General features: G+C 39.2%; 1 protein-coding gene and 1 non-coding gene across 5 annotated transcripts; both read left to right on the top strand.

Annotated features, from left to right (window-relative positions):
* The first annotated feature begins 4391 nt into the window (after positions 1–4391).
* Rbmx (RNA binding motif protein X-linked) lies at positions 4392–18856 on the top strand. Of its 4 annotated transcripts, XR_002476066.2 has the most exons (11): positions 4395–4576; positions 5738–5868; positions 6060–6166; positions 6898–7069; positions 7607–7759; positions 13180–13294; positions 13378–13503; positions 13918–14000; positions 15775–15917; positions 16843–16927; positions 17528–18856. XR_002476066.2 is itself a non-coding variant. In XM_021629086.2 (9 exons), exons 2-9 carry the CDS (start codon positions 5760–5762, stop codon positions 14948–14950), a joined length of 1176 nt encoding a protein of 391 aa, XP_021484761.1. In that variant the 5' UTR covers positions 4395–4576; positions 5738–5759; the 3' UTR covers positions 14951–15707. The 4 variants fall into 4 exon arrangements, 1 of the variants encoding a protein (XP_021484761.1); XR_009588497.1 differs by lacking the exon at positions 15775–15917 and having other exon boundaries at positions 4392–4576; positions 5741–5868; XR_009588496.1 differs by lacking the exon at positions 15775–15917.
* Positions 5916–5987, top strand: LOC132650209 (small nucleolar RNA SNORD61). Its single transcript, XR_009588592.1, has one exon. It is a non-coding gene; the product is annotated as a small nucleolar RNA SNORD61 (small nucleolar RNA).
* Positions 18857–19573: the final 717 nt, after the last annotated feature.

Here is a 19573-nt window from a genome sequence, read left to right as displayed (position 1 = left end):
GGACAATTTTCCATACATATTCCCATGTTACTTGCTTTATTCTTCATATGGGCCTTTTTACACCACACCACTGCTGGAGTCCTTTCTCTAGGCCCATGTGCTTATTTCTCCATGTTAACCCATTGTGGCTTTCTCCTTCTTCCTCTATTCCTGTCTCCTGTGATGCTCTCTGTCCTCTTCAAGCCTGGGAACCTTAGCCATGCCTATCCCATTTTGCCCTGCCCAGGTATAGGCTATTTAATTAGCCAATCAGGTAGGTTTACATAACACAGATAGGTATTCCCAGAGAGGGCTAATAACATGCATCAGATCAACCTCTAACAGTTCCTCTTTTCTGTCTAAATAAGAAGGTCATTTTTTTTACAGTAAGAATAATTATGAAACAACTATAAAAAAACTAATATGCAAATATATATAGTATATATAATGTCTAGTCTAAATCTATTTGGCAATCTGGAAGAAAATGTCTTGAAAAATATGAGGGACTAACTTTTTGTACCTAAGTTATTTTTATAGTTTGCATCTATGTACCTAATAACATCTATCTAGATCTAACACATCTTTTTAATTTTAATCCTAACAACTCAGCTAAGTGTAATATTATGACTATTTAGTCTTCAACCCCATTAAAGACTTAAGAAGGAATAAAATTAATTATTTAAGTAAATAGCAAATGCATGCTAGGAGCTTCCAAAAATTATAAAATTAAAAGAGACAGTTTGCTCCCAGAGACTGATACTCCAACCAAGGACTATTCATGGAGATATCCTAGAACCTCTGCACAGATGTAGTCCGTGGCAGTTCAGTGTCCAAGTGGGTTCCATAGTAATGGGAAGAGGGACTGCCTCTGACATAAACTGATTGGCCTGCTCTTTGATCACCTCGGGAGGGGAGGAAGGAGGGGCTTATGGGGGGATACAAAGTGAATAAAGTGTAATTAATTAAAAAATAATCATATCAAAGCAAAAAAAAGAGAGAGACAGTTTGCTGCCTAAACAACCATCCAAAACTCTCTATAATGTTGGAGCATTATCTTCAGCCTTTTGGCTCAGTATATTTGTCAGATGTAAAGCAAAAACCATTTAGTACTTGCTTACCCTGTCTTGGCAGAGTCAGGCAGTCAACATGGCCTTCATTTAAGCTTTCCCATTCTAGGCAGAATTTTGTCTGTAGTGAAGCAAGGGCATTTTCTCTTCTTTTCTTTTTTCTTTTTCTTTTCTTTTTTTTTTTTTAACCCTGATGGCTTGTTTGCCATATTTAAAGCCATCTCCATATGGAGGTTTTTCAATGCTCATTATCTTCTTTGAGGTAGTCTGGGTAATGCCAGGAGATGGCATGTCTCATTGTCAAAGAATCTTTAAAATAATAAAAAAATTTCTAAATGCCATATTCTGTAGATCTTTGAGGTTTTTGGAGACTTATCTATCTTTACATAATTTATTTATCTATAGAATCATATCTATCTAAACCTACGATGTATATTTTTGTGATAAACTAGACTAGTGTCTGACATGACCATGAGTTGATTGACTAACAATTAAGTTTTATTACCTAATATCTTAATAGTTTGCAATTGTAGTTGAAAAGTATTGAAAGTGAACCATAAATTTGTGTAAATATACTGAAATTTATACCAATGTATCAAAATAGACTTGTTTATGCATCAATAAACAAAATCCTATACCAATTAGTTAAAAATAACCTTATTTGAGAATAACAAATAAGGCCTTAAATTGAGTAGATATAGTAATCTACTGTCTGTCTTATTATGCATACAAAATATCCCTGTATTGCTCTCTCTTTCTTTTCACCCACTTCTTCCTTATCTAAGAAAGAAAGAGAAAAGAAAAAAGAAGAGAAATCCTTGAGCCTAACATCATTTTCTCTCTGAATATGGCCATTAATAACTTATTACAATAAATATTTATAACCCCAGAAAACAAACAAAAACATGCCCAACCCCCTTAAGGGAAATGGGGAGTAGTTCTCATAGATTAATTTTAGCTGTTTTAGGGACATGTAGAAATCCTGCTTAGAGACCTAAAGGAAATTGGGGGAAATGGTTAAGCAAGTTAGCTATAACATTTGTGGTCCAGTCTCTAAATCTTGAGAAATTCCAGGCTTAATAGAAATCCTGTTTGCAATAGTCTGAAATGCCGGACCAATTGAGATTAGTAGCTTTCTTCAAAGCTCTCTTGGGAGCAGCTTTGGTACTGAATCAGTGGAGACTAGAACAAGCAGAATGCTGGAACATGCAGGATGCTGGAACAGATGTGTCAGTATCTCATCATGCTGGAAGGATGAGTCCTGCCAAGTTTGATCCAGCATCATTGGTGTCCAGATCTTTTGTTCTAAAAATATATAATTTCTCACAAGAATTATATAGTTCTAAAAGTGTAAATTTATGAGATTTGCAGGATGCACAGATCAATTAAGAATGCCTCACTGCTCTTTGTATGAGCAGAAGAAAGACATCTGTAAGTCTATATTTATGTCATATGAAAAGATGACATGTACATGTCATGGGGATTCTGTAGCCAATAAGAATTATTGGCTATGCATAGACATCCATGTCTCAGTCAATTTCAGAGCTATTCTCATGTTGCAGGATCAGCAATATAAGTCATCATTATTATTGAACATATAATCATTATCATGTTGAAATCAAAACAAGGTTGTATAGATAGAAATATCCTCTTTGGGTTCTTGAGCACCTTTTGTATTAGGCTAAGCATTTATCTTATCTCCTATTAGGAGATAAGCCAGTTGTCTTGAGAAATAGAAAAGACATGTTTTAAGTAATCTTTATACAAATTCTATTTTAATTTAGAGTTTAAGCATACCCTAGGCATCTTGTACCTGGGTTTTTACATTGGTTGTGGTTCTTACCAGCTTGCCCCTTTTTTGATATATGATGGGCAGTTATGCCTTTATACCCAAACTCCCTTTTACCTTTAGTGTTTAAGCATATCGAAGACATCTTGTACCAGGGGTTTTGCAAAAGTTGTGGCTATCTTTGGCTTGCCCTTTTATTGGCATGGGATGGACAGTTCTGCCTTTTAAACAAATAAATTGTAGCTAATAGGGGTAATGGGGCAAAAGTATTAAGTCAGTGTTTGGTGTCATAGGACAAGTAGAAGTTGAAAGCCAGGTTTGGCGGCACACGCCTGTAAACCCAGCTGTCTTTCGAAGAAAGAAGCACGCCAGGTGCAGTGGAACACGCCTGTAATCCCAGCACTCTGGGAGGCAGAGATAGGTGAGTTTGATACAAGCAGCCTGGTATACAAAGCGAGTCCAGGACAGCCAAGGCTACACAGAGAAACCCTGTCTAGGAAAACTAAGAGAGAGCAGAGAGGGAGAGGGAGGGGGAGGGTGGAAAGTAAAAGGGAGGGGGTAGGGAGGAGGAGGAAAGAGAGGAGGAGGGGGAGGGAGATGGGGAGAAGCACCCTGGAGAGATGGCTCAGAAGTTAAGAGCACTGTCTCCTCCAAAGGTCCTGAGTTCAATTCCCAGCAACCATATGGTGGCTCACAACCATCTGTAGTGATATCTGGTGCCCTGTTCTGGCATGCAGGCATACATGCAGACAGAACACTGTATACATACTAAAAAATAAATCTTTAAAAATAAAGACAAATTAAAAAAAAAAGTAAAACGGGCGAAATTTTCCCTCCACAAAGCAGATAAAAATTTAGAATACAAGCCTGTCAGAGTGGAGCACGCCTTTAATCCCAGCATTCAGAGAGGCAGAGGCACGAGGATTCCCAAATATTGGGATTAAAGGCGTGGGCTAACACCTTAACGATTATCGGGTATTTTTCTTTGGCAGTCTTAACCCTGAGACCTTCTCTGGCCTCACTTGTTCTTGGTTGTATATCAATCTTGTAGGTATTTCTATTGCTTTATATGAATGATTTTTCTGTGATGCCATTCAAGTTATGTTTTCACTTAACATTTATTTACCAGTTTCTTCCCATTCTGTTAGTTATCCCTCAAGAAAATATAGGCAGTTATAGAGTAACAACTAAACTTCTTTGTTTGAGTGTTCTACAACATTGACGTTGTACTATTTTCACTTTGCTTTTGGAATTAAGATTTTTATGAAAAAGAGAGAGTTTTGCACCATGCTTGGCCTACTAGGTCGCTCAATATATATATTTACTTCTTTATTCAATAAATCCGATCCACTGTTTTAGCAAAAGGATAAAAGGCGCCTTGGAGGAGAATGGGCGGGGGCAGGACAAACGGTTAAAATCGGGCAGGTTCAGAACTTTAAGAGACACGGGAAAGGCGGAGCAAATAGTGATTGACAAAGGAGACTGCCAATGAAAAGTCTGGGAACCACTCTCCTCCCTCCCTTCGTGCTTCAAATTCTAAGCTTAATTTCCATCCGGGTTCTTCAGCCTCGTTCCCCGGTAGTATAAAGATTGCTGTCTCCTTTGTTCGCCCTCGATGCGCAGTAGTCCTAGCGTTATTTCTTTTCTGGTCTGAAAATCGGTAGCTGTCACTGGTGCAGCGCTGCTTGGAGGGTCCTGCCGGCGATCTCCTAGAAGCGTGAGACCACTGCAGTCCCCTCGGGTAGGTGCTTCCTTTCCTTGACCTGTTTTCTACACAGACTTCTCACAGTAAGGCTGGATATCGTTTGTTTCCCTGGAGATAGTGGTGGCAGGCGCCATTTTAGGACGCCCAAAGATGCCAACCTATTTAAAGCTTGAAGGGGTGGAAGCACCACACTAGCGGCTCCCTCCATTATCTTCTGTGCGTCTCCCAAAGGTTTGGCTGTCCCCTGTCGCGGGAGGGCAGAGGGCGCAGCTTTGTAGGTGGGGCTGGACAATCAGCGACCGCGGGACCCAGCACCAGGACAGCGCCTGTGCTAATGACGGGCTGGTGGACTTCTCTGCGCGTTCCTCTGGTTCTTGGCGATAAGGAAAGGAAGGCTTTTGAGTTTCTGTTACCAGTGTCAAAGGCAAAATTTAGTTAGCCAGGCAGTTGTGGGTGGTTTTGGGTTGGGTCCAAGTGTCGCCATTTTGTCTTTAACACGCGGTTTTTAATTGAGTCTTAATTAGGTGCAGGCGATGGGAAGGTTAACAGTGTGTGATTCTGAGCTCCGTTATTTTCCGACTTTGGTACTTTTATCTTTTCAGTCAGCCAGCAATCTTTTGTCGGGTTCAGTGCGGCGACTTTGTTCTAGCCCTGAGATTTGTACTTAAACTTAAGTAGGAAAGCTAACCGAGAAAAGGGCTTGGTCTTTTCTTGGTGCATCTGGCTGGTGAACTTGAATGAATAGGGGGAAGTCTTTTATACCCTTCGCTGCGGGGAGTGGGGGTTAGCGAATAGGGTGACAAGTAACGAAGTGTCCCAAGATAACAGATCAATACAATAGCCGGGTGTGGCGGCCTTCGTCTGTTAACTCCTGCACTCTGAGGCTGCAACCTTGTACTGAAAGTAAAATATGTTTAAAAGTAAAATTTGCCGTTTCAAATGCTAAGGAGCTGTTCATTCGTTAGAAACAGAGCAGATGAAGAGGTATGTTAAATTAGGCAGGCCCTTTTAACCTGGTTGGTGAAAAGTGCACTCCACCTTTAACCAAAGTATTTCATGGGGTTTTCTGATGTACTTGAGGTTTATCTGTGTCTTTAGTTTGTAAAGAATAAAGATTTGACTAAACATGAACCACCATTAAGCTGTTCAATAAACTTTGGGAACTTTCTCCAGAGAGATGATAATATTATTTTTCAGAAGGCTCCCATTGGTTGAAAAAATGGTTGAAGCAGATCGTCCAGGAAAGCTCTTTATTGGTGGGCTTAACACAGAAACAAATGAAAAAGCCCTTGAAGCAGTATTTGGCAAATATGGACGAATAGTGGAAGGTGAGTTAACTAAAATCATGTGCAGTATTATCATAATTAAAAGACAAGCTGTGATGAATTTGAATCCATTGATCATCTGACGTGATAATGTATTTTGTCCTCTAAGAAGTTCTGAGCTTGTGTTTTGTAAATGTGCTCTGGTTATTTTTGCTTGAATGAAAGTAACTTCCTCCCTCCCCCAACTGTCTTAGTGCTTTTGATGAAGGACAGAGAGACCAATAAGTCAAGAGGTTTTGCTTTTGTGACTTTTGAAAGCCCAGCAGATGCAAAGGATGCTGCCAGAGACATGAATGGAAAGGTATGATTGCTTAATAAAAAGGTGTTTGCTGGTAACAAAAATCACTTTAATATTATCCAAGCTTCAGTCCATAGCAGCTCTGGAATATATATACTTTTGGTCATTAGCACTGTTAGTACTCTTCTGGATTTTATTTTATTTTATTGTTTTTTTGAGTCAGTCTTAACTCAATTATAGTCTTAGTCTTATAGTCTTGACTATGTAGATCAGGCTGATTGCCTTTGCCACCAGCATGCTAGAATTAAAAAAAATTAAAAAAAAAAAAGTGCCCAGTCTCTGTTGTGAATTTCATTGTGATCCCACAACGAAATTTTGTGGCTAAGGCTAAAAGTTATATGCCTAACAAGAGTGAGTCCAGAGCAGTATATGATGATGTTATGTGATACTGGAAATTATCTTGGAATCTATAGGCCTTAATTTGATAACCTAGCTTTATTTTTTATTTTTATTTTTTTGGCAACAACCTGAACACCTACCTAGACTTGAATTTTCTTAAGAAGTTGTGTAGTGAATTTCTTGCATCTAGTAAAAATTTTAAATGAATCGAAAAGCGTTATTTATAGAAATACTATTTCCATTCTTTTTTTTTTTTTTTTTTGGTATAGTACTTGGCAGACAAAACTGTGTTTTTAAGGACCTTGTGGGATCCTGGGCCATAGTGGATCTCTTAACTTTCTTTTTAAGTCTTGATAAGATTTAATTCTGTTTTGCTCTTTTTTTTTTTTTTAAAGTCCTTAGATGGAAAAGCCATCAAGGTGGAGCAAGCCACCAAACCATCATTTGAAAGTGGCAGGCGTGGACTACCTCCACCTCCAAGAAGCAGAGGCCCTCCCAGAGGTCTTCGGGGAACAAGAGGAGGGAGTGGAGGAGCAAGAGGACCCCCTTCACGTGGAGGACACATGGGTAATGATTTGATTGAAACTCAGGCTTGGCATTTAAGTTAAAAGCTCTAGATCTGCACTGATGGTGTGCATCCTTTTTTCAAAGCCTCTGAAATGGAGACTGTTTACTACACACTATTATTGTAGTGTTGTTCATGACTTGAAAGGAAAAAGTAGAAGGCCTAAGTTAAATTACAGTGTTAAAACTATGGGCCACATAGTAAAAAAAAAAAAAAAAAAAAAAAGAAAGAAAGAAAGAAAGAAAGAAAGAAAGAAAAAAAAAAGAAGGGCAGAATTGGAACTTACTCAGGCTGTTCTTTTATTTTCCTAATCTATAAGTGTTTTGAAACAAATTCTCCCTTGTTAATTAATTCACCTGGTTCTGAACACTTGTCATGCTTATTCCTGTTCAACCAGGCAGAAAAGATTAATGTGATGCACGTAGTTCTTTGTGTTTTTTCCCCTTGAGGCAAGTAGTTTTTAGTCCTTTTTTTTTTTTTGAGTCTGAGTTTTTTTCTGAATTATTGTGTTAATGTATTTTCTTTCTACTCAAATATAGACGATGGTGGCTATTCCATGAATTTTACCATGAGTTCTTCAAGGGGTCCTCTTCCAGTAAAAAGAGGACCACCACCACGAAGTGGTGGTCCTCCTCCTAAAAGACCAGCCCCTTCAGGACCAGTCCGCAACAGCAGTGGAATGGGAGGAAGAGGTAATTGCTGCATGCCATAAATCTGTGTAGCTACTGTAACATTAAGTTGGAGACAGGCATGGTGGTGCATAGGACTGACTGATATGAGGTCAAGACCTACATGGGAAAACCTTGTTGTTTTTTTTTTTTTTTTTTTTTTTTTTTAGTTTTTTTTTTAAATGCTTGGCCAGTGGGATGGATCATTGGGTAAAAAAGTATTTGTTACTCAAGCACAAAAACTTGAATCAAACCCCCATTCACACACAAAAGTGGAAAAAGAATTAACTCTACAGAGTTGTCTTCTGACCTACATTTGAACTATCACATGCCCCCTCCAAAAATACACATTAATGCATTTTTTAATGCTTATGCTTAAGACTAATTTAGGGATTCCAATTAATCTCATAATTCTAATTAATGAGCACTGATATTATGTGAGAGGGAAACTTCCCATTTTAGCTACAAAGTGTTAATATTTATATAAAAATGCCGAACGAACACACAACCAATCTTAAATCCAATGAGGTTTATTGGATGGAGGTGGAGATGTAAAAAAAGAGGGAAGGGGAGAGACAGAGAGACAGATGTAGTGGGAGAGGGTTTGCCCTGACAGAGAGAAGGGAAAAGCAAGAGAGCAAGAAGGCATTAGAGAGACAGAATGGTGGGTTGGGTCCTTTTATGGAGCAACTTAACCACACCTGCCAGGTGTGACACCTGCCAGGCAACACATGATGACATCATAAATTACTAGGTAACCCAGAAGCTGGCTGCCTAAATACTAACATTTCTCCCTTTTTCTATAATTAAAAAGTGAGGAGCTTGGGCTGCTTCTCATGTAAGGCAAGTTAAAGTATATAAATGTAGGTTCATTGGAGGCAGCTCTTGGCTGCCATGCAAGGGGGTAAGAGAGAGAGGAATAAAAAAGTAATAGCAACAAAATGTCTAGATTATGTGGTCAAGAGGAGGAGGGGAAGCCCTGCCCTGGAAAGTTCAGGGTAAAGAGTTGCCAGCCACACACTACAGCAGGTAGGAACTGAGGAAAGCTGGGAGGACCTGGAGCTGTGTCCTGGTCCTAAAGCACACCATTCCAGACTTTTGTTAATAATAAGTGAATAACAGGCAGAGATTCTCTTCTGGCTACTTCCTGCTGACACTGGGGAAACTGTACGGAGGTTAAAAGGCTGAAATGCTGGCTAAGTCCAGGAAGAACAGGCTGCTTTGAAGCTGTCCAGGGTCTGTGAGAACATCCATGGCTGGGAGGAAAAGTGGAGGTCCAGCTTGATAGAAGTCTGTGAAGTGAGACTGGAACACCTGTGGTTGCTGCTTTGGTGCTGTTGTGGATGTAGGAAACACCTGGGTCTGGCAGGATACTGGAACATAAATATATATATATATGTGTGTATGTGTATGTATGTATGTATGTATGTATAGGCATAAGACAAAGTTAAGTACGTTATGGAGAAAATTCCTTTAGGTGTACGTTTAAAACTTCTGCGAGAGCAAACAGGTGAAAAGGTTGGATCAAAGAGATTTGAACATGGGAACTTCCATTTACCTGAGGGAACCTCTGTTTACCCAGTCACTTGTAGTAATTAAAAACGTTTTGCTTTGGATATGTCATCTAAGGAAATCAAGGCCAAGTTTGGTTACAGAGGTTTGTAAGAGCAGAGGCTGTTAAAGCAGACACTAAGTGTAGCGATCTGAAATTCTCGAGAAGACATCCCAGAGCAGAATCTGGAGGAACGGACAAATGGGCAGGTAGGAGACAGTGACCTGTCAAGGCATCCCAAGAGTAAGGTTTGACTCAGTAAAGTAGTATGGTACAATCTGTTCAAACAGCATATCAGCATTGGCCAGAGACCAAGGGCACAGTTGCCCGTAGTAGACACGGTTTACCTAGCTAGGATTTTTGTAGATGAGCTAGAAGGGGAGGAAGAGAACCCATGCCAGTAGAGGGAAAATCTTACCCAAGAGAGAAGAAGGTCCTAGATAAAGGGAGAGCAGTAGGAAGCATTTGCACCAACCAGAAGGGAAGACTCACTAAGGCTGGTGTTGGGTGTACACATTGTAGCAATCAGTAACCAGGAATTGATATCAATCAGAAGGGAAGCATCACCAATCAGCTGGTGTTGGATGTCAGAATGTAGCAATCAGGTAGACTGGAAAGGGAAGGAAATAGCCAGGAAAGGTAGGCAATAGGTGCAATAATTATCTGGAGCCCAGTTGACCTGAGAGGTGGATTCAGGTGGATTTCCTGCAGCTTGCAAGAACTACTTTTAAGTTTTACAGAGGAGATAAAACTTTAGGCATGTTAGCATCACAATTATAATCTGCACTGAAATGTATATTGTAGAAAAGGCAGTAGATGTACACATTTGTGTTAACATAAATAGTTTCTAAGGTCAGCTCTGGAAAGGCAGAAGCTCACTTGATCTTAACCTTTAGTATGATTACACATCATGGAAGGGAGGCTCCTCTCTATCCAGAAGAGATTATATGTACATAAGTCTAGCACAATGAGAAATAATTTTTAAGTCTATACATAAAAGACAAACCAAAGGAGATTTAAAATCTTGAGCTTGGAACCATGATAGTGGGTGCTATAGTAGAATGTTTTTGTACTAGAGTTAGATTAATAAATCAGAGCTCTGTTGATAAAGGTAAAAGCTCGGTATAGTCAATATAACAGTAGCATAGCAACAGGAGGAAGTATTAAGCCTTTTTACCTATTTAGGATACCTTAAGTCACCTTAGACCTTGCAACCTTTATAACTTGCATTTACCAACCTTGAAACACTTTTTAGACCCTCAAACAACATTTTCCTTAGGCCTTTGTATCTGGTTATTTACCATGAGACATAAGTGAGACTGCTATGAACATTTATTGTTCTTTAGCTAAAGTGATGATAAAAGGTTACATCTGAGGCCTGTTTCTTTAGTCTGGCAACAAGGCATATTGTGTCTAGGCCTGACAATAGCAACTCTAGGACTGGTCTCCTGCATATGAACAGAACTGAAAAGATATCCGTAGTCTCCTAAGAAAGAAGTTGGCAATATGTCCATGGGGCCCGAGTAGGCCAAAACAGACCTGCAATGTTACCCTGGGCTGGGCAAGGGTGGTGGAGGTCACTGAATCTAGAAGCCGTTTGTCCTTCACCAGGCCAAGAAGCTTGAAGGCTGGAAGTGTCTATAGCTCTTGTGCTGGTTGAACCTCCATGGCTGGGCACAGAGGATAAGTCTGCATGGGAGCATTTTGACTTCCAGAGGCCAGTCTGCCAGCAGGCAGTCATATCTTTTTGAGGCAGCCATGGGACCAGTGTTCCCTTTGGCTGTATTTGAAACAGCTGCTTGTCAGAGTTGACTTTTGGCTATACCCCAGCAGGGTATAGACATTACAGACCTCCTGTTTTTTGTGGGGGAATGCCAATAGCCTCAGAGCAGCAGCCAAGGTCTAGAGAATCCTTTTAGCTGTAGATTAGCCTGTGGGGAAGACTCCTTATTATTTTTACCAACTCCTGTATGGTGACTCAGGGACCATCCTCAGCTGTTAATTAAAGATGGCAGTGAGGCCATATTTGCATCTATAGGACGATAAATATATTTTTAAACATGTTAAAGAACTTGATCATCTATAAGATGACTCAACTATTAATTTGCATTTGCTAACCATTAAATATTAGGATTTTAGGTTTCATCCCTGTTCAGTTTGAGCCTTAAAAGTAGTCCACTAAAGTAAGAGCATGACAGTTTCCTATATGATTTAGTATATTAAAAGTTCATAGCTTATAAAAGTCTAAGCCTATACTATAGATTAATAATGTTACCATTTTCAGAAAACAAGATCAAGAATATTTTAACCTTTTATAGTGAAGATAAAGCACGATAATCAAGTTTTAACATAAATAAATGCCTTTAAAATTAATAGATCTTGATTTAAAGTATTGGTTAAAAACTTGTACATAGTAACCCCTGAGTTTTAAAAACAATGATATAATAGAACACTATAAAGCAATTTAAAAATTACATTTGAATTTATTATCTCAAACCTAGTAGCCAGAAAGCCTAGTGGTGAACCTGGATCATAGGCAACTCATGGTGGGAAAAACAACATTTAGGCTTAGGGCCTAGAAGAGAATGCATTTTTGCAGCTACAAAAACAGTGGGACAGAAACAGCGTAGTAAAAGCAGCTGGCAGCAAGTGAAACCACAGCTTTTTGGTTTTTTGTTTTATTTTGTTCTTTTTATAACCAAGATGGCTGCCAATCATGTGATTGTCCTTGATTGTCCTAAGTTAAGATGTTGGTGAAACCATGTGCTTACCCTTAGTGGAGATTGCAGTGAAGCCATGGCGCCACCAACTTTATCCCAAAATCAACATGGCAGCTAGCCATGAGTCATGTGCAGCTGAAGCAGGGTGGCAGAACCATAACCAAGGTTGCAGGAACCAGGGCCTTGCTGACAGCATGGTGGTCCCTGCCCAACAGTAGTTCTAAACTGTTCATGGGTGGCACCACTGAGCAGGCGTCAAGCAATTCAAAAGCACTGCTCCACACATTAAGCAGGAAAGTGAGGTGGGAACTTTAAAACCTGATTTCTTGGGGTCTGAGGCAGTGGCAAAATTTAAAGCTATTTGAGGGCAGTTTTAAAACCTTCCATGCTGTGTGGGTGGTCCCGAGGTCTGGCTTACCTAACAGTGAAGTCCAGCCCAAGTGAGCGAGTAAGAGCAGTTGTGAAAGATTGGAGCAGATGAGGGTGTAGGGGAGAAAGAAGTTCCGATGTGGGCCGCACACCCATCTGAACAGCTGCCAGAACTGGGACAGGTGCCTGTGGCAGCAGCAGGTTAAGCGATCATGAGAAGAGTGTGGGAGATGAGGGTGGGAGAGAAAGATTTGTTGTGGGCAGGCATGTGAAGATGGGTTCTAGCATGTCTAAACATTGCTAGAAGAGCCCTCCTGGGTTTCAGCACCAAATGTTAGTATTTATATAAGAATGCTAAGCACACAACCAATCTTAAATCAAATGAAGTTTCTTGGATGGAGACGGGAATGGAGAGAAAGAGGAAAGGAGACAGAGAGAAAGGTGCCAGACAGACAGACGTAGTCGGAGTGGGTGCCCAGACAGAAAGAGGGGAAGAGAAAGAGCAAGAACAAGAAGGCAAGAGAGAGACAAAGTGGTGGGTTGGTCCTTTTATGTAGCAACTCAACCATGCTTGCCAGGTGCAACATCTGGCAGGCGACTCATAATGACGTCATAGATTGCTAGGCAACCCGGAAACAGGCTGCCTAAATACTAACACATAGTATATTTGATTAAATCACTGTTGTTTTTTTTTGTTTGTTTTTTGTTTTTTTTTTTTTGTTTTTTTTTTAAATAGGCTGAGTATAAGGTCACATGAAAGCTCTTCCATGGCTAGATTTTAAAGATTACTTTTTTCCCTTAAGCTCCAGTGTCTCATGGGAGAGATAGTTATGGAGGCCCCCCACGAAGGGAACCCCTGCCTTCTCGAAGAGATGTTTATTTGTCCCCGAGAGATGATGGATATTCCACTAAAGACAGGTAACAGAAGAGTAGTTTCTTTTATGAAGTATCATGTTGGAAGAAAGCACATCAGAAGCATATACCAACTTTTCTTTTGGTAGCTATTCAAGCAGAGACTATCCAAGTTCTCGAGACACAAGAGATTATGCACCACCGCCAAGAGATTATACATACCGTGATTATGGTCATTCCAGTTCACGTGATGACTATCCATCCAGAGGCTATGGGTAAGTGGCTACTTCCGTGGTTTGCTTATAGGTATTTGCTGTAAAACTTCATGCCTTGAGGGCTTGGGAGATGGCCCAGCTGTTACAAGCATTTTCCAAATAAGCCCAACAACCCAAGTTCTATCCTTGAAACCCTTTTAAAGGCAAAAGGGAGAGAAGAGACTCTGCAAAGTTGTCTTTTGTCTTCCACAGGATCACCATAGCATGCATATGTCTCCTCTCATACACCCAATTTAGTTTTACATTGGACAGCTAAAAAAATTAAGAGATTTGAGACTTTTAAAGCATTGGGATTTTTTTTTCAATATTTGGGGTCTTTAGAATGCATTATACTTATATTATGAAATAAACAAGGGACAGAGCAAACAATATATATTTTTTAATGAGAAGTTGCCTTTTTTTTTTTTTTTTTAGTGATAGAGACGGATATGGTCGGGACCGTGACTACTCAGATCATCCAGGCGGAGGTTCCTATAGAGATACATATGAGAGCTATGGTAAGATACCACTTAAGGATCCTAACGATTAGCAGCTTGAGGTTTTAGGTTCATGAGCTGGATTAATAGGCTGTGTGGTGCTTGCTTTTAAAGGGACCTTTGCTTGCTTTTAAGGGGTAATTTTACCAGCTAGGCTTTTCCTAGTTTTGTGAAGGGCTTTTTGGTTCTCGTTTCCTTTTTGTTTCTTTTCTTTTGAGGCTGTTCGCTTGCTTTGGAGGGGATTTTGCTTGCTTAAATTGGCAGCCTTATGTGTTTTCCCCCAACAGTGAAAATACAATTTAAAAAATTTTATTAACAAGATCAAATATTTACCATTGCAATATGAAGGAAACGCAACAGTTCAAAATTGCAACTTATCACTGGAAAGTGGCTGAGTGTCTACTATAAAATAACAAGCTGTCTGGAATGTCCTCTTGAAATACACATCATCTTCAGTCTTTTCAAAACAAACATTAAAATCAATCCATTTCCGTATTTCAGCAGATGAGCAATTCCCTCTTATGGCCAGCAATGGTAGAGTTTAAAACTTCCCAGTTGAGAAAGTAAACTTTTCATACAAGAATTCTGTAAATTCAGATTTAAATGTTGTATATATACAATTTATAGTGTTGCGATATTACCTGACCATTGACCCTGCAGGTAACTCACGTAGTGGTCCACCTACACGAGGGCCCCCGCCATCTTATGGTGGAAGCAGTCGCTATGATGATTACAGCAGCTCACGTGACGGCTATGGTGGAAGTCGAGACAGTTACTCAAGCAGCCGAAGTGATCTCTACTCAAGTGGTCGTGATCGCGTTGGCAGACAAGAACGAGGGCTTCCCCCTTCTATGGAAAGGGGGTACCCTCCTCCACGTGATTCCTACAGCAGTTCAAGCCGCGGAGCACCAAGAGGTGGTGGCCGCGGAGGAAGCCGATCTGATAGAGGGGGAGGCAGAAGCAGATATTAGGAACAAACAAACCTTTTGGACCAAAAATCCCCATTCAAAGAAACAAACAATGGAAACTTTCTGTCGTAAACTACCCAAGGACTACTAAAAGGAAAAATTGTGTTACCGTTTCAAAATTTCCTGTTCCCCTTGATAATTTTTATGTTCTGTGAGGGAAAAAGTAAGACATGTTTTATTATATTGGCTATTATGACTTGCTTTCACCAAGCAAATGTTAGATGTGTAAACCTTGACTTGTTACTAGCATTGTAATTTTCCAAGTAAAAGTGTCCCTGAAGGCCACTTCCTAATTTTTTTCAATAAAGGAGGCAGGCAATCCCAAGATCTTCCACAAACATCCAGCTATCCAGATGTCCTTTGGTCTCCATTGATCAATGAATCACAGTGCCTATGCAGATAAGCTAGTTATTAGAGAGGGTTGATTGGCTGTGTTACCCTTAGGATTCAGGATTTCAGGGTGTCTTCCAACTGAAATCTCAATGTTCGCAGTATAAAAACAAAAACAAAACCTGAGATCAGATGCCTAGAAATGTGCTATTTACCCAGAAACCCCCTTTCCCCAAAACAAAAGAAAACAAAACAAAACAAAACAAACAAACAGAAAAACAAATGGATGCTGGCCATATTTTCCTTTTCTGACATTTCCTTGGGAAGCTACAAGAACCTCCCTTCCCTGTTCCCGAGTAAGACCGTTTAAGTGTGTGTTAAACAACTACAGAATACTAAATAAAAAAGTTTGGCCAAAACCAACCATGAAGCTGCAAAACGATGCTTGCTCTTACTGTTTCAAATTTTTGCAACTCTGTAGTGTCTCACTTTTAAAGGAACAGCTTGATTGCAAAGGAGAAAATAGATAAGCAATGAAGTTATCTCCAACTTCCTAAAGGCTTATGACTTCTAAAAAGTGAATCTATCAGCATTCCACATCAGATTTAAAGCACCAAATGCCTGTGAAACAGCAAAGATGGTAAGCAAAGCAAACTAGTTTTTCCGTCTAAGTCAAAATTGAGCACTTACCTTCCTCATAGTACAGTGAAACATACTGTACTTCATGGCAGTGGAAATGCCTTCTATATTAAAAAAAAAAAAAAAAAACCAAAAAAAAAAACCTTTTGGAAAACAAACCCACAAATTTTCAATAGCATATTAGAAGTCCTCCAAATTCAACACTTGGATTTTTTTAAAAGCATGTATGACACTTAAAGGCATTAATGCAGCTGTTGTTTATCAATAGCAATCTGGGAATTGGGAGGGGGTGACTTTTTTCTTAAATATTTTTGATGAAGACCTTTAAACATGCTTCATGTTTTGACTTTTATTTTCAAATTAATCTTTTAGGCAATATAAGAAATGGCTTAGTATTGGGGTCTCTCTGTCTGACCCCTATAAGCCATTGCAACTTGACCTTTAGTTGGATGCCTGACTTGTTTTAGTTCTATGAAACTACATTGTATGGAGAAAAAAAAATCTATTGCAAGTGGTCTTTTAAAAAGCAAAAAACCTGAGGCAGCATGACCCAGGTCCAGCCATGAAGTTGAAAAAGATGCTCTTGAATATAGTAAACTTTTGAAGACCTCCAACTAAAAATCCTTAGACTGCACTTATTCCTTCAAATGTTTTGTCCGTTCAACTTATGGATTTAACGTGGCAGTGCACCATTGGAAAAGAATGAGAATCCATAAGCCATGCAACTTAACCATTTAAGCCATTCCAGTCCATCCCAAGCCAGTGAACGTTCCACCAATTAAGAGAAGTAGTAGAAGTTGAATTATGCATTAAGCTGCAAGTCTGAACTTGCCTGTTCTTTCTGGGAAAAAAAAAGCAGTTATAGGCAAATGTTAAAGAACTTCCTTTGGAGAAATAACTAGTTTTTATTTATGTAATTTTTGCAGGTTGAACATAATGGTCATATGATCAGGAAGTGCTGATTGGTTCATAGTAGATAAAGCTGGCAGTAAGGAAAAATCAAATACTCAGGTAAGTGTTGAAAGTAGTGTCATTTGAAGGTTTAAGTACCGTGGCTTTGTCATTCTGTGTCTGTGCTGTGGGCAAGCATTTTCTGACCCTTGATTCATCTATAAAGTGGGGGATGATGCTGAACTTTGGACATATGGGTGAAATTGTTTTTCATGAAACACCTAGCACATCCGTTTGACTGAACATATATAAATGTGTTTTCATTACAGTATTGGTAATATGGTACTACTAGCTATTTCTGAAACAGTTACTAATAGCTCTCTACCTGCAGGAGCTCTTGTGAAAAGAGCTATCTAGTTAATGGTTTGCTATGTGAGCAATGTTGTATGAATTGCATGATGTCCATGCTTGCTTATTTTCAACTGACCTGTGTTACAGCTGCTACTGCAACCTTCGAACTTCATTGGCACAATGGGGCAGGGTATCTGATTTTACTATTACAAAGCTGATGCTTACAGTGCTTGCAGTGGAAGCTGACACTTTTGAGATGTGATACTTAAACTGAAAAAGCAAATTGTGTGCACTTACTAAGGAGAGGATTGAAGTACTTTGCCTTGTAAAATTCTCTGTAACTTGATCCCATGCTTTTTTTTTTTCCAGAGTTGTTGAAGCAGAGGAATGCTGAGACTAAGCTGCAGCAATGTCATAACCAGTGCTCATCAAAATTGGTTTGGAACAGGCAGTGGAATTTTATTTTGTTTTTTGTCTTGAAGGGAGGGAGGCATTGGTGTCGATTAAACCTTATTTAGGGAGGGGTGAATCACTTAAATTGGCCAAAGGGAAAGAAGGAAACTGATTGGTAAGTGGAGATATCTTCCCAGGAAGTTCTCATGGCTTTTTGTAGATTTAGTAATTTAGGCAAATAATGGGGCAATGATGATAACTGGCTATAAGAAAATTGAATTAGCTGGGACTGTAACTCCATGGTGGGGGGAGGGCTTCTAAGATACCAGTGAGGCCTAGAGTTTGATCCCTGGTACCACACATAGGAAAAGAAAAGTCAATCAGAAAAATGATACTTCAGTGGTAACTTTATGCACTGATGTCTGATTTTTAACAAGAAAACCATTTGGGGGAATTGCCTTTTCAGGGAAAAAAAAAACATTTTACTTGTCCTCTAAAACTTATAAGAGGAAGAGCAATGCTAGGAAATGAAAGTAAAAACCGGAAACATTGTTAAGATAGTGGAAAGCATACTGGAAAGAAAAGTAGGTCACTAGGTCACTATAGTTTTATAAAGGTACTTTACCCTCAGGTCTCAATCTTGGAAACAAATCATTACACAACTCTAGTTTATTGCTTTGGAAATTAAGAGTCAGTAATGTAAATATGGATATTTTCAGAGGAAACAGGTTGAGTTACAGGGTTAAAGGAGTTAATTCAACTTCTAAGGGTTTTCTTAGAAATTCATTACAGTACAGTCATGTTTAACATTTATACTTAGGGAAAAGGATCCAAAACTTTTAACTCCATTGGTCACATTTCTCATCAGATCATGAGGGTATTGACCAAATTTCAGTAGTTGTATTTGAATAAGCTATGTTAACTCAAACCTTCCATACTGTACTAATTCCTTGAGTAGGTGCTTCTTTCAAGACCTTTTGGCTCTGAGATTTTATTTTGATTTCTTAAAGATAGTTTGGCATAGGTTATCCTACAGTAAATATGAATGCTGAATTCAAAATAGGGAGTAGGTAGAAATTATCAAGAGACCATTTTGAAAAATGGTAAAGATTATAGACCAACAGGCCTAAAATCTGTAGTTAAGAGAAAAATTATCTTTGATTCTTCTGGCTAAACACTGCTTGTAAAAGAATAAAGCAGAAAGTGTTGTGGTTTATTTGGTAGTTGGATGTTGAGCTTAGGTTTATATTGTAGATCATTTTTTGGAATGTTTTGTATTGAAACCCAATAAAACTCGAACATGCATCTTTGTGGCGTTGGGTTCTTTTTAAAAACCTTTTTGAAAGTAGAAATTCATTTTAGGCGTTTCAGTGGGTTTTTATTCCTGTAATTTTCTCTTCCAAACTTTATTTCTGGTGCACTGCTGGCACTTAGGTGAGGGACATCCAGAGTCCCTGAAATGGTCTGACCACTGGCCTTTCTGTTTTGTGACAAGTTAATCTTAGATAAACATGGTAATTCAGATGCTTTTGTTTAATCCTTAACCTAAAAAAAGAAATGAGCTACCACACCATACTTTTCCAAGAATTTTCTTTCACATCTCCCTTGATTTCCTGCAAATTCTGGAGGGGGAGGGGGAAGATTGGGGATGGGCCAGTAATAATTTTTTTTATGATAGTCTCAGTACTTTGGATCAGAGTTCTTCAGTGATGTTAATAGAGCAACCCATAATGATATACTTCTGTGTGGGAGGTTTCTAGTTTCTTTACTTACTATAAAGTATACATTTAAAGGTGAAAGAAAGAATGCTGGCTTTGCAAAACTTAATTGGCAAAGGCTGTGAATAACCTTTGTCAGAGAAAGGGACCTGAGTTCCATCCCCAGAACCCAAGGAAAAAGCTTTGGATAGAGTCCTAATTCCAGTGTTCAGGGGTTAGAGACAGAAGGATTCCCAGACCTTGCTGGCCAGCCAGTCTAGTCTGTTCTATGGGCCTCTGCCCTGTGGTTTTTAGGTTTATTATT

Source organism: Meriones unguiculatus, chromosome X (assembly GCF_030254825.1).
Source record: "Meriones unguiculatus strain TT.TT164.6M chromosome X, Bangor_MerUng_6.1, whole genome shotgun sequence".
Classification (NCBI taxonomy): Eukaryota; Metazoa; Chordata; class Mammalia; order Rodentia; family Muridae; genus Meriones; species Meriones unguiculatus.
The sequence above is the reverse complement of the archived record's forward strand: the minus strand, read 5'-3'. Positions and strand labels throughout refer to the sequence as shown.